General features: G+C 42.9%; 1 protein-coding gene across 3 annotated transcripts in view; it reads right to left on the bottom strand.

Moving 5' to 3' along the window:
- USP13 (ubiquitin specific peptidase 13) overlaps nt 1–13,129 on the bottom strand; it is a 103,571-nt gene that overhangs the window by 48,906 nt on the left and 41,536 nt on the right. For all 3 annotated transcript variants that reach the window (XM_087725201.1, XM_087725203.1, XM_087725202.1), the window contains exon 4: nt 2,115–2,236. In XM_087725201.1, coding sequence (XP_087581327.1) covers nt 2,115–2,236 — 122 coding nt within the window. The remainder of the gene's footprint in view (nt 1–2,114; nt 2,237–13,129) is intronic.

The following is a 13,129-nucleotide window of genomic DNA, read 5'->3' on the forward strand; positions in this document are numbered from 1 at the left end:
CGTCAAATCTACCGAACCGGTTAGAAAAGGTTCCACCAGTGGACCCGGAAAGCAGGCCACACCTACAGAAGAGGTTCCAAAATTTTTTGAAACCCACCACTGGTCCTTGGATATGATTATTCTACACTATCATGCTCATATTTATAAAACTCAGTGCCTCTGTGAAAGGTAAGGATGACTACTGCGTTTGTGGTACAATCAGAACATTGCGTGTGTTGAAGTTGTTTTAACGCAAACCAAAGATGCCTTTTAAAAAACAAGTTGACATCATATTCTTATGCATACACCAGTGCTGTGTGTGAGGTAATTTAAGGTGGTTCTGACAAGTGTCGTCGGCATCTTCATATCCGGTCACATGGGCGGCAAGCCACTCCCATCCGGTCACATGGGTGGCAGGCCACTCCCACAAAGGAGGCCACACCCACAGAGTTGGTTCAAACAATTTTTGAAACCCACCATTGGAGCAATGCGCAACATTTTGGCTGGACTCCTTGAAAGACAGGTTTGGGGACCGATCTAGCACTCGGGCTGGCTACAAGACAAACATTCATTCTTGGCCATATTTGAGATTCCTAGCTGCAACAGACAGCAAACCTAGGGTCGACCCCGGGCACTTCTCTCCGTTAAGAGGCAGCTAAGCTAAGTGCCTGAAGGACCCCATCCTGTCACTAATTCATATTAGTGGTCCATGGGATTTAAAATTATGAGTCTAGTGGTGCCTGATGCCTGAAAGGTTGGTGACCCCTGCTCTAATGTTGTAGAATACAGGTGGTTCTTCACTTATGACCACAATTGAGCCCATAATTTCTGTTGCTAACAGAGACGGTTGTTAAGTGAGTTTTCCCCCATTTTATGACCTTTCTTGCCACAGTTGTTAAGTGAATCACTGTGGTTGTTAAGTTAGTAACAACCATTATAAATATGAATCAGTTGCCAAGTCCAAATTTTGATCGCGTGAACATGGAGATGTTGCTACAGTCATAAGTGTGAAAAAAGTCATAAGTCATTTTTTCCAGTGCCTGTTCTGACCGAGGCTTCCCAGGAGTTTGAAGCAAACTCCTTGTCCCGAAAAAAAACCCTTTTATTAATTTACAGTGAATTCTGCTCATTCACATCCAGCAAAGTCTTTCAAGGGAGGATTTACGGTCACAGACCTTATCTGGCTTGGAGAGCTGCCAGGCCGATATCTGCAAAACTTGGCCACGAGTCTCTGAGAGTCACGAACCAATTAAGCGAACTAATTGTCTCCTGCAAATTCCACTCCCCTTTTGCTCCTCTTTTATTTCCTCTGGGAGGGGCCATTCATCATCCACCTGTGGCCTTACTCCCAAGTCGACCCCTGTTCTTTAGCTGTTCCCTTCCTCTGGCCACTCTGCGCATGCGCACACTGGGAACAGGCTCCAGCTGTTCGTCTGCCTCACTGATGTCTGACTCTGAAGGCAGCTGATAACTGGCATACAGCTCTGGCCCCCTCTCTGCCTCCGACACAGAGCCCATCACAATCTTTAATATATTTTGTTTTAAATTACTTTCATTGATAATAAGTTTTTCATCCATGCTGGTTTGTATTAATAAAATGGTATGAAGATATTTTTTTAAAAAGATCCCACAATCTTTTAGTTGGCCATCTTTGCATGACATTATATACTGTACCTTTGGCAAGTATAATAATTTGTGTTGGCAGTAACAAGTCTATACAAGTTTTCCTGTATGTTGAACGAGGCAATTGATTTCCTTAAATCCACAAAGCCAATGTCAGCCCCTTGTTTCTCTGTCTGTCTGTCTGTCTGTCTGTCTCTCTCTCTCTGTCTCTCTCTCTCTCTGTCTCTCTCTCTGTCTCTCTCTCTCTCTCTCTGTCTCTCTCTCTGTCTCTGTCTCTCTCTCTCTGTCTCTCTTTCTCTCTGTCTCACTGTCTCACTGTCTCTCTCTCTCTGTCTCTCTGTCTCTCTCTCTCTGTCTCTCTCTCTGTCTCTGTCTCTCTCTCTCTGTCTCTCTTTCTCTCTGTCTCACTGTCTCACTGTCTCTCTGTCTCTCTCTGTCTCTCTGTCTCTCTGTCTCTGTCTCCCTCCCTCCCCCCCTCTCTCTCTGGCTATCCCATTCTCTCATTCACTCACCAGTGCTGGCAGTTCTTCTATATTGGGTAAAGGAATTTCATAGTGGTCTGGAAATATGACAAGTTTAGCTTCATCCTCATATTCATAATCATCATGATTTAAATCATTGTTAGATTCAAGATCTGTCAAGAGAGAGAAAAAGACAGAACATTATTGGAGAGAGAAAAAAAACAATGCATTAACTAGATTAAGGGTGCTCACGGAAATGTGTCTTTAGTCCTATAAATAATTGCTAATGACGTGTTGTGATTACAGCTGAAATACTCATTTATGGACACAGATGTGAAATATGGAAACAAACACAAGTCATCTGCAGCGAACATCCCCTGGCCAGATCCTTCTAAGCATCTCAACCTAGCTTTACCTTTGTTTAGCTCTGGCCTAACAACATAACTAATACGGTGTTAACTAACAACATAACTGACTAATTAACTAACACAGTGGCTCATTGGCTAAGATGCTGAGCTTGTCGATCAGAAAGGTCGGCAATTCAGCGGTTCAAATCCTAGTGCTGTGTAACGGAGTGAGCTCCCGTTACTCGTCCCAGCTTCTGCCAACCTAGCAGTTCGAAAGCATGTAAAAATGCAAGTAGAAAAATAGGAACCACCTTTGGTGGGAAGGTAACAGCGTTCCATGAGCCTTCGGCATTTAGTCATGCCGGCCACATGACCACAGAGACGTCTTCAAACAGCGCTGGCTCTTCAGCTTTGAAACGGAGATGAGCACTGTCCCCTAGAGTCGGGAACAACTAGCACATATGTCGAAAGGAACCTTTACCTTTAACAAGAGCCAAGGTGGCGCAGTGGTTAAATGCAGCACTGCAGGCTACTGCTAGATCAGCAGGTCAGCGGTTCAAATCTCACCGGCTCAGGGTTGACTCAGCCTTCCATCCTTCCGAGGTGGGTAAAATGAGGACCCAGATTGTTGGGGGCAATATGCTGACTCTCTGTAAACCGCTTAGAGAGGCCTGAAAGGCCTATGAAGCGGTATATAAGTCTACTGCTATCAACCTGTTGCTCCTCACTGTTACTCAACAACAATAAGGCATATACCCAGAGATGGGTTGCTCCCGGTTCGGCTTGGATCGGGCAAACTGATAGTAGTGACGGCAGGAGGTTCTGCCCACTCGGCTGGATGCAAGTGCGCGCAAACTAGCTAACCGGTAGTAAAAACCATGGAAACCCACCACTGCATATACCTATCTGAGTTTATTGTCATTGCTATTAATTTAGCTCTTTTTCCAGAAGAAAAGAAAATTCCACAATGCTTGGCTGTTCTGGAAAGAACAGTTTCCCCTTAGTAGAGACTTCTACCTCCAGTGTCTGTGGTGATTCATAAATCATCCAGGCTTGATCCAAAGGTGCTTTTTCCAAATGGTAACTCGACTTTCTTGGGGGTTTTTTCGTTAAAAATGTTTTGCTTCTCATCCAAAAAACCTTCTTCTGAAGATGCTTCTTCGATGGGAAACAAAACATTTTCAAAGAAACTTCTCGAAGAAGCTTCTTAGATGAGAAGCAAAATGTTTTCAAAGAAAAAAACAACAGGAAAGTCCAGTGGCTGTTTAGAAGAAACATCTTTGACTTCTGTCTCCAGTTTCATCTCTATCCAGAAGAGGAGGACCAGATCTGCTGTTCAGCTGGCACAAAAAGCTTCCGTCATACGGCGGGAAAGGAAGAACAAGGATGGGCAAATGTTTTGATGTCTGCTATCATTAGGTGGGTAAAAGAAATTGACTGACCAGGGAAGGAAGGGAAAGTAAGGCCAGCTGCTGGATATTTAAAAGCAGTGTGGAAATAATCATCATGGCAAGTGAGGGCTCAGTATCTAAAATGACATTTATATAAGTTGAAGAGAGCTGCATGTACATTTTGTCCCATCTAGAGCTCTGAAACCTGAAAGTCCTACCTAGCCTATTGAGGGATGGAAAAAGTGAGACAAAGTTCACCCATTAAAGCCATTCACCCTTTAAAGCAACAATTCCTTTCTTATTATTTCTGGTTTCTATATATGAAAGCTTCAAATCCATTATTTTTATTTATTTACCTATTACCCATCTCAAATCAAGTCAAAACAAATGGTGAGCAAATACACACACACACAGTCAGTGAGTGAGTGAGTGAGAGAGAGAGAGAGAGAGAGAGAGAGAGAGAGAGAGAGAAACAGATTGTGTGTGTGTGCGCGCAGTGGTGGGTTTCAAACATTTTTAGAACCTCTTCTGTAGGTGTGGCCTGCTTTGTGGGAGTGGCTTGGCAGCCATGTGACTGGGTGGGCGTGGCCAATTTGTAAAATGTGGTGAAACTCACTTAACAATGCTCTTGCTTAGCAACCAAAATGTTGGCTCAGAAACTCTGGCATTTGAAGCACGCAAATCTTAAAACTGTCAAGTTACAAGACCCTTGCACTCCTAACCCTTTAGGGGGAAAAAACCCAGGGGTGTTCAAACTTGACAGCTTTAAGACTTGTGTTCTTCAACTCCCAGAATTCCTCCTCTCGCTCTTCATCTTGATACTATGCAGATGGGCAGGGGGAGGGAGCTGGAAACGGTTCTAAATGGCACTGTAGATTTGTGGAACCTCTTCTATAGAAGAGGTTAGAACTGGCAGGAACTCACCACTGTGTGTGTGTGTGTGTGTGTGTGTGTGTGTGTGTGTGTGTGTACGTACTGCTGCTGTGTTGCAATAAGCAGTTAGACTTATATACCACTTCATAGGGCTTTCAGCTCTCTCTAAGCAGTTTACAGAGTCAGCATATTGCCCCCAACAACAATCCGGGTCCTCATTTTACCCACCTCGGAAGGATGGAAGGCTGAGTCAACCCTGAGCCGGTGAGATTTGAACAGCCGAACTGCAGAACTGCAGTCAGCTGAAGTAGCCTGCAGTGCTGCATTTAACCACTGCGCCACCTCAGCTCTATAAATAACATAGTCCAGTAATCATATAATCAGTCCGGTACACAAAGTTTGCTAGCAGTTGCAAGACTTACAATAGCTCACGGCACTTTCTAAAGAGCCAGCTTCCAAAACACTCAGCCCAGCATCTCACAAAACAGAGAGCTAACAGTCATTCTGGCTCTCTCTTATGGCCAATTGAGGAAACAGCAACCAATCACATTTTACAGTATGATTTAAAGAAACCGGTACAGCATTGCTATATGATTTATATATTGCCAACCCAACCGTTAGATTATATTCCTAACACCTTTGGGCCATTCACTTTCTTTCAACCCAATCTATCTCATGAATTTTGCAAGAGCCGAGGTGGCGCAGTGGTTAGGGTGCAGTACTGCAGGCCACTTCAGCTGACTGTTATCTGCAGTTCAGCGGTTCAAATCTCACCAGCTCAAGGTTAACTCAGCCTTCCATCCTTCCGAGGTGGGTGAAATGAGGACCCAGACTGTGGGGGCAATATGCTGACTCTGTAAACCTCTTAGAGAGGGCTGAAAGCCCTATGAAGCAGTATATAAGTCTAACTGCTATTGCTATTGCTATAAGGAAAAACTGAAACAGGCAGGGCTCCGCACGCTGCTTTGGCCTCCTGAAGGAAATGTGATAATAAAAAAAAAATCAAAATAGCTATTTCAGTCATTTTGTTTTGCCACCCATCGATCCTGCTTGCATTATGCAGAAACATGAAGACAAACTTTATAAAAAAAATAGACTGCAGCAGAAACCATCCCACAGCTATATCTATAAATACAAAGAAGCCTGCAATTGGAGCAGCAATTAATACAAACTCAAGGTTTATATGGCAGTATCCCTAAGACAATACAGGATCCTTCAGTTTTCTAAAGACCATAATCCCCATAATCCCTAACCAGGCAATAGCTATATTGGCAGGGGAAATAGGAATTGTGGTTACAACACATCTTGAAATTACCAAATTTGTGAAGGCTGCTCTACATAATCCCTATTCGTAGGAGGGATTTCACAGAGAATAGAAAACATGCACATGGGTTTTATTTAAAATGATACTTATGAATTCTCTAGGCATAGGTCATCCCCATCACTTTTTGAGAACTCATAACAAAATACAGTTGGTCCTTGCTTAACAACCACTCATTCAGCAATGGCACTAAACGAGTGATACTCAAGAGTTCATATTACAATGTTAATTATAAAGTTGCAGCATTCCATAGTCAAGTTGTCACTATTTGCAATTTTCTTGGTTCAAAGAAAATTTGTCAATGGCCATCCAAATATTATTTAACCCCCTGATTCTTCAGGATTTCTCCTTGAACATAACTAATCCTTCGTTAGCGACAATTAGGACTAGAATTACTGACAGTAAGCAGCACGGTCACCTGAAGTCGCACTTTATGACTGTATCACTTAGTGACAGCAACTCTGGTCCTAATTGCCATCACTAACCAAAGATTATCTGTATTACAATGTAGGAGAAGGGTTAATATTATTTTGATGGCCATTCCAAAGGATATCTAGCAACTTCTGATGGATCATTCATTATCCAATTAGAAAGGACTAATTATTTAATCGAATAACACTGGGTTCTCTGGATTAGAAATCCTCTTCTCCATCTCAACAGAATAACAGAGGTGGAAGGGAGCTTGGAGGTCTTATAGTCCAAACCCCTGTTCAAGCAGGAGACAAATGGTTGTCCAATCTCTTCTTAAATTCTTCCAGTGTTGAAGCATCCACAACTTCTGGAGGCAAGTTGTTCCACTGATTAATTGTTCTAACTGTCAGGAAATTTCTCCTTGGTTCTTAAGTTGCTTCTCTCCTTGATTAGTTTCGATCCATTGCTTCTTGTTCTACCTTCAGGTGCTTTGGACAAACCCCGTTCTTTGGGGCAGCCCCTGAAATATTGGAACACTGCTATCATGTCACCTCATGTCAGTGGTGGGTTGCAGGTGGTACGCCCTAGCACGGGCATACTGGTGCCTGCTAGGAGCAACGGGTACTGTTCTGGTACGGTGCTCCAGAGGGCTCACCCGCCCACCCTCCCTCCTTGCCTGTATTTGAGCTCTTCGGCACTTCTGTGCACGTGCACAGAGCGTACGGTGCCTGCACAACGCTCCACCAAGCAGCTGGAGCATCACAGAGCATCGCAGAGCGTCGCAGGAGGTAAGGATGCATGCCCATACTGCGCCCATGTGCTGTGCGCGTTCATGTGGTGGACGGCGGGTCCCGTTTCACAATACCGGTTGCAACGAGATCTGGAACCCACCACTGCCCCATGTCCTTCTTTCCATTAAACTAGGCATCCCCTATTCCTACAGCTGTTCTTCATATGTTTTAACTCTTCTCCATTTGTGATGAATAGCAATAGCAATAGCAATAGCAATAGCAGTTAGACTTATATACCGCTTCATAGGTCTTTCAGCCCTCTCTAAGCGGTTTACAGAGTCAGCATATCGCCCCCACAGTCTGGGTCCTCATTTCACCCACCTCGGAAGGATGGAAGGCTGAGTCAACCTTGAGCCAGTGAGATTAGAACCGCTGAACTGCAGATAACAGTCAGCTGTAGTGGCCTTCAGTACTGCACCCTAACCACTGCGCCACCTCGGCTCTATGAAACAGTAGAAGTAGCCCCATGAGTGTATGTATATTTCCATGTTATATATAGAAATACCTAGATAGTTCTCCAGAAGGCTTCACACTTGCATGACCCAGAAGTTATTTTGAATAAAGGCTTCTTTTCCAAAATTGGCAAGCTCCTCAAAATGCCTACAGATCATCGTAACAGCCTTGTTCCGTTTCTCCTTTCGTAGATGTTCCTCTGCCGTCAGCTAATTCCATTCAAAGGAATTTAGAAGTGCCCCAAAGAAGAGAATATTTGTAGCTCAGGAATGAACCGTCAAAGTCTTTGGCGCTCTCTGAGCTTGGCTGTTGGCTTTTAAATATTTCATAACCCAACTAGGTATCATCCTCCGACACAGGTCAAGTAATGAAACATCTGGTAAGCCAATGTTTACGGAGATTGTCAATTATTTATTTATTTATTAGTTTGCCAAGCATGTACAAGATAGCAGGTATAAGTATGAACATGGACATGAACAAAGGAAATAAATACAAATAAATGGGGACAGTAGGACAGGGACGGTAGGCACGCTGATGCACTTATGCACGTCCCCTTTACAGATCTCTTAAGTATGGGGTGAGGTCCGCGGTAGACAGTTTAAGGTTGAAACTGTGACAGTTTGAAGATGTAACAACAGAGTCGGGTAGAGCATTCCAGGCATTGACCGCTCCGTTGCTGAAGTCGTATTTTCTGCAATCAAGTTTGGAGCAGTTTACCTTGAGTTTGTATTATTGTGTATACACGTGTATTATTACCGGTTCCACCACAAATCCGCGAAGCCCTTCTGCGCAGAGACATTAAGCGTGAACACTAATTCGCACCGTTCTAAGCGCTAAGGAAAAACGTGACCCTACCGCAATGACATAATCGAGGAGGGCAAATTCATGCATTCCCAAGCACTCAGTACCCTAAACCTAACCCTAAACCTAACCCTAACCCTAACCCTAAACCTAACCCTAAACCTAACCCTAATCCTAACCCTAAACCTAACCCTAAAACAAACCCCTAAACCTAATCCTAACGCTTACCTTAATTGAAGTCGGCTTTCTGCCACGGCGCCGTTTTAAAGCGCCCTTCTGTTGCTGTGCTGTTGTCGCGGCGGTGATGACGCGCGGTGATGATGTTGCGGCTTTAGTGCCGCGATTTTATCACCGCGATTTTGACCAGCGCGGTTTTGTCGTGCCACGATTATTACCCTGTTTCCCTGAAAACAAGACCTCCCTGGATAATAAGCCCAAAATATTGCAACACAGCAGCCGCCATGAGGTGACCACGCTCGCTGCTTCCTGCATCTCAAAAATAATAAGAACCTCCCCGAAAATAAGGCCAAGCGCTTATTTCAGGGGTCAAAAGAAAATAAGACCCTGTCTTATTTTCAGGGAAACACGGTATGTATCATCTAGGTCATGGTTTCCCCAACATTATTTTACTTATAAAGGAAACTGGACTTTCTTGGGTTTTTTCCTTGAAAACATTTCGCTTCTCATCCAAGAAGCTTTTTCAGTGCTGAACTGAAGAAGCTTCTTGGATGAGAAGCAAAACATTTTCAAGAGGGGACGTGGGGGGGAATCTAGAAAGTCCAGTTGTCTTTTGGAAAAAGCAGCTTTGGGACATCTGTAAGCCAAGCTCAAACAGCATCAAGGGCTCCACGGATTTAGAAATGCTAATGTCAAGAGCAGAGCCTATTTCCCTTCTAAGGGGCTGGGAGCCCTCCGAAGCTAAATCAGAGTTCGGAATGAAAACCGGTGGCGTAATCAAGAGAGGTGTCACCAAACGGCACAAGAACGGAAAACAGGCCACAGCAGGCAAAGCAAAATAAGGCTTGCTGTGACTGTCAGCCCACAAAGGGCGAGGTGACGCAGGGGCCAGGCGCAGGAGAGGGGATGGAGAAGCTGTTATTTTGGGGCAAAGCTCTCAGCGGGACAGATTTCTCCTTCGTCTACCATCTGGCTAAGTTGAACAAGCGTCACTCCCGGCCGTTGGGACGATGACTGAAAACAGCAGCTGCGACTTCGGCTTCAGGCAGACGGCCGAAAAAAACCGTGGAGTTGACAAGCCGGAGGGGGGGGGGGAAGGAAAAGAAAGGCTGTGCCAAGAGGCATGTCCAGATCAGGTTTTAAATGTTGCTAACTGAATGTGCTAATTATAGCAGGATGATTAGATCCCAAACATGAGGGCTGTGGCATTCAAGGAAAGGGAGAGAAAGGAAGGCACACCCTTACATCGAAAAACACAAGCACAAAGCACCCCAGGTTGTAAACTCTTCCGTTTTCACCAGTTCCATCCTATTTACAGGCGGTCCTTGACTTACGACCATTCATTTTTACTCTACTTCCCCTTCCTTTCTCCTTCTCCTCTCTCCCCTTACCACTCCTCCTTATACAATAGCAGTTAGACTTATATACCGCTTCATAGGGCTTTCAGCCCTCTCTAAGTGGTTTACAGAGTCAGCATATTGCCCCCAACAACAATCCGGGTCCTCATTTTACCCACCTCGGAAGGATGGAAGGCTGAGTCAACCCTGAGCCGGTGAGATTTGAACAGTCGAACTGCAGTCAGCTGAAGTAGCCTGCAGTGCTGCATTTAACCACTGCGCCACCTCGGCTCTTCATACACCTCATCTTCCCCCTTCACGCTCTCTCCCATCCCTCTCTTCCTATCTTTCTTCTCTCCTCTACTTCCCACTCTTCCTCTAATTCACTTGGCGTATTTCAGCTTCTGAGCAAACTCCCTTTTGTGTTGAATGTATTTATAATTCCATTTCAATATACATAAAAAAGAAAAAATAGCAGTATACATGTACAATCATCCAACATTCCTTCTCCAACTTAGTAAACTCCACTCCCTCCCACCCTCCCCCCCGCCCCCCCAACCTGCCCCCACCCTGACTTCCCAGAACCAATACAAGGTATAAATCTTTAACAAAAACAGTTTAAGATATACCTAAAGAAAACGTAGAAAGTTAATAACATCTTTGAATTGAGCTTAGCTCCTCCTTGCTAGGCTAACTAGAAACAATTTGTATCATTTCTGATCTTAATCATAAGCTATCTGAAATTTCCTAGACCCATATTTATTTTGAATATAGTCAATCCATTTTTCCCAGTCTCCTTTATATCTCTCGTTTGAATGACCATTCATTTTTAATGACCGTTTGTGATGTTACAATAACACTGGGGGGGGGGAGTCACTTATGACTGTTTTTCACACTTTGCAGCATCCGAGTGGTGACCAACCGGCATCTATTTTATGACGGTGTCTCAGGGATCATATGATCCCTTTCTGTGACTTTCTAACAAAGGGAAAGCCAGATGCCCTTAACAACTGTGTTACCAACTTAATAACCACCATGACTCACTTAACATTCGTGACAAGACAGGCCGTAAAAATGGGGCAAAACGCAACAAACTGTCTTGCTTAGCAATGGAAATTTGGAGCTCAATTGTGGTCATAAGTCAAGGACTACCTGTATGTAAGAAAAAACAGCCAGGGATGGTGAACCAGCACTATGTGGGAACTGTGTAAGACTATTAGTAGCCAACAATTTCCCAGGTTTAAGTTTGTTTTATTCATTTATAAACAGCCTGCCACTCTTTCCTTCAAGATTTCATACTTGATTCCCTTCTATTTTTGATATCTTAACAAACCCATGAGAGGTTTAAAGAGAAATGGTGGATCAAAAGATCACTTTGTGAACCGAGTAGGGATTAGAACCTGGTCCTTTCTAAATTTCAGATTCCAAATTTCAGACCAATACTTTAATCTAGGTTTTCCTAAACTATCAAATTGAAATAGAACTGCAGTGAGTTTAATGTTGTTGAAGCATAGAACTGCTCTAACTGGTTTACTACAGTTGCTCTTAAAATTAATCGTGGCTAAAACACATTAAACCAACATTGTTTGGCTCTAAAAAATACTAACAAAATTCATCCAAAATTCATATCAAGCAATAATTTTACTGGGGCCAATGAAAATTCCACAAAGGACTCCCTAAATTCTTCTGTAAAAGTAAGGAAACTCTTATAGTGATTATTTCCACCCAAATGGTCATGTCAAACACAGGAAAATAAAACAATTGTGGTACCTAAAAGGCATGTTCAAACTTGGCAACATTGAGATTTGTGGATTTCAACTCCCAGAGTTGAATATCCCAATCAGCATGCTACTTCATAGCAGCTACTAACTGAATTTTGTTTAGTGCAACTTATTGCCTGGTAAATCAGAACACAATTGTAGCTTCTCCCTGAAAACCACATCTTCTAGTCATAAAGTACAATGAGAGAACTGTAATAAATAAAGAGATTTTCCACTTTGGGGATACAATAATCTCTTGAGTAAGCGGGAGGAAAGGTGGTCTGTAAAATGAGTGTGTCTGTTAAATCCACATGGGATTTTATGTATTATACATGTGTAAATACAATAAGCACAGAAACATATAGAATGCAGAAATATAATATGCTAAACAGAGATCTGTTACAAAATATATTTATACCAGAAGTCTAAACTTATGTAGAATTCAAGGAATATTCACATTCCTTGAAACTACTATCCTATTCTTTGGATTGCTTTCAGTTCCAAAAAAAGGTTAGCTCCATTTAATTTTTGAGATGTACTGTACCTATCAAAAACAGAAAGTTATTTACTCTGAAATTTTAAAAGGATTACGTTAATTGAGTACACTATTGATTTTCAGGTAGGTAAACCACTGGGGAAAATATGAGTTTGCCAAGAAATATGCTAAGACAGATGTAAGCCAGTCTCCACAAAACCAAAAAAACCCCCTCTGAACTAAGTTGTTCATGGTACCAAAACATTTTCAGAAAGGACTTTTTAAAAAAAAAAAACTAATTTTTTTCCTTGTTTATGTATTTCTATGTTTTCTTAGCAATTCAGGCACAAATCTAGAAATTCAGCCATAAAATTAAATGCAGCCTGGTTGCTAAGTGGCGAAAATGTAATCAAATGATCATGGAGAGCATTATATTTTCAAATCTGGTTATAAATTGCCCTGGTTAGGTCTCGTATAACTTTGAATAGTTGCTAAGTGGCTGTAAGTCGAGGATTACCTGTATAGCGTCCATCCACACTGGGTTTTTTTTTATGGATGCTTACATGGAACTAACTAGAAGAGAATTTTTGGAGAGGTACGGATCAGTGGTGGGATTCAAAAATTTTTTACTACCGGTTCTGTGGGCATGGCTTGGTGGACATGGCAGGGGAAGGATACTGTAAAATCTCCATTCCCTCCCAATCAGCTGGGACTCAGGAGGCAGAGAATAGATGGGGGCATGGCCAGCCAGAGGTGCAATTTACCGGTTCTTCGAACTAATCAAAATTTCCGCTACTGGTTCTCCAGAACTGGTCAGAATACCAGAATACCTGCTGAATACCACCTCTGGTACGGATCCTTCTATCTGCAGCGTTAAATCACACCACAGAATTAATCCAACTTTTAAAGAAGTGACCATGAATAATAGA

Source organism: Thamnophis sirtalis, unplaced genomic scaffold, assembly GCF_051295495.1.
Source record: "Thamnophis sirtalis isolate CommonGarterSnake01/CBP01778 unplaced genomic scaffold, rThaSir2_p1.2 scaffold_11, whole genome shotgun sequence".
NCBI lineage: Eukaryota > Metazoa > Chordata > Lepidosauria > Squamata > Natricidae > Thamnophis > Thamnophis sirtalis.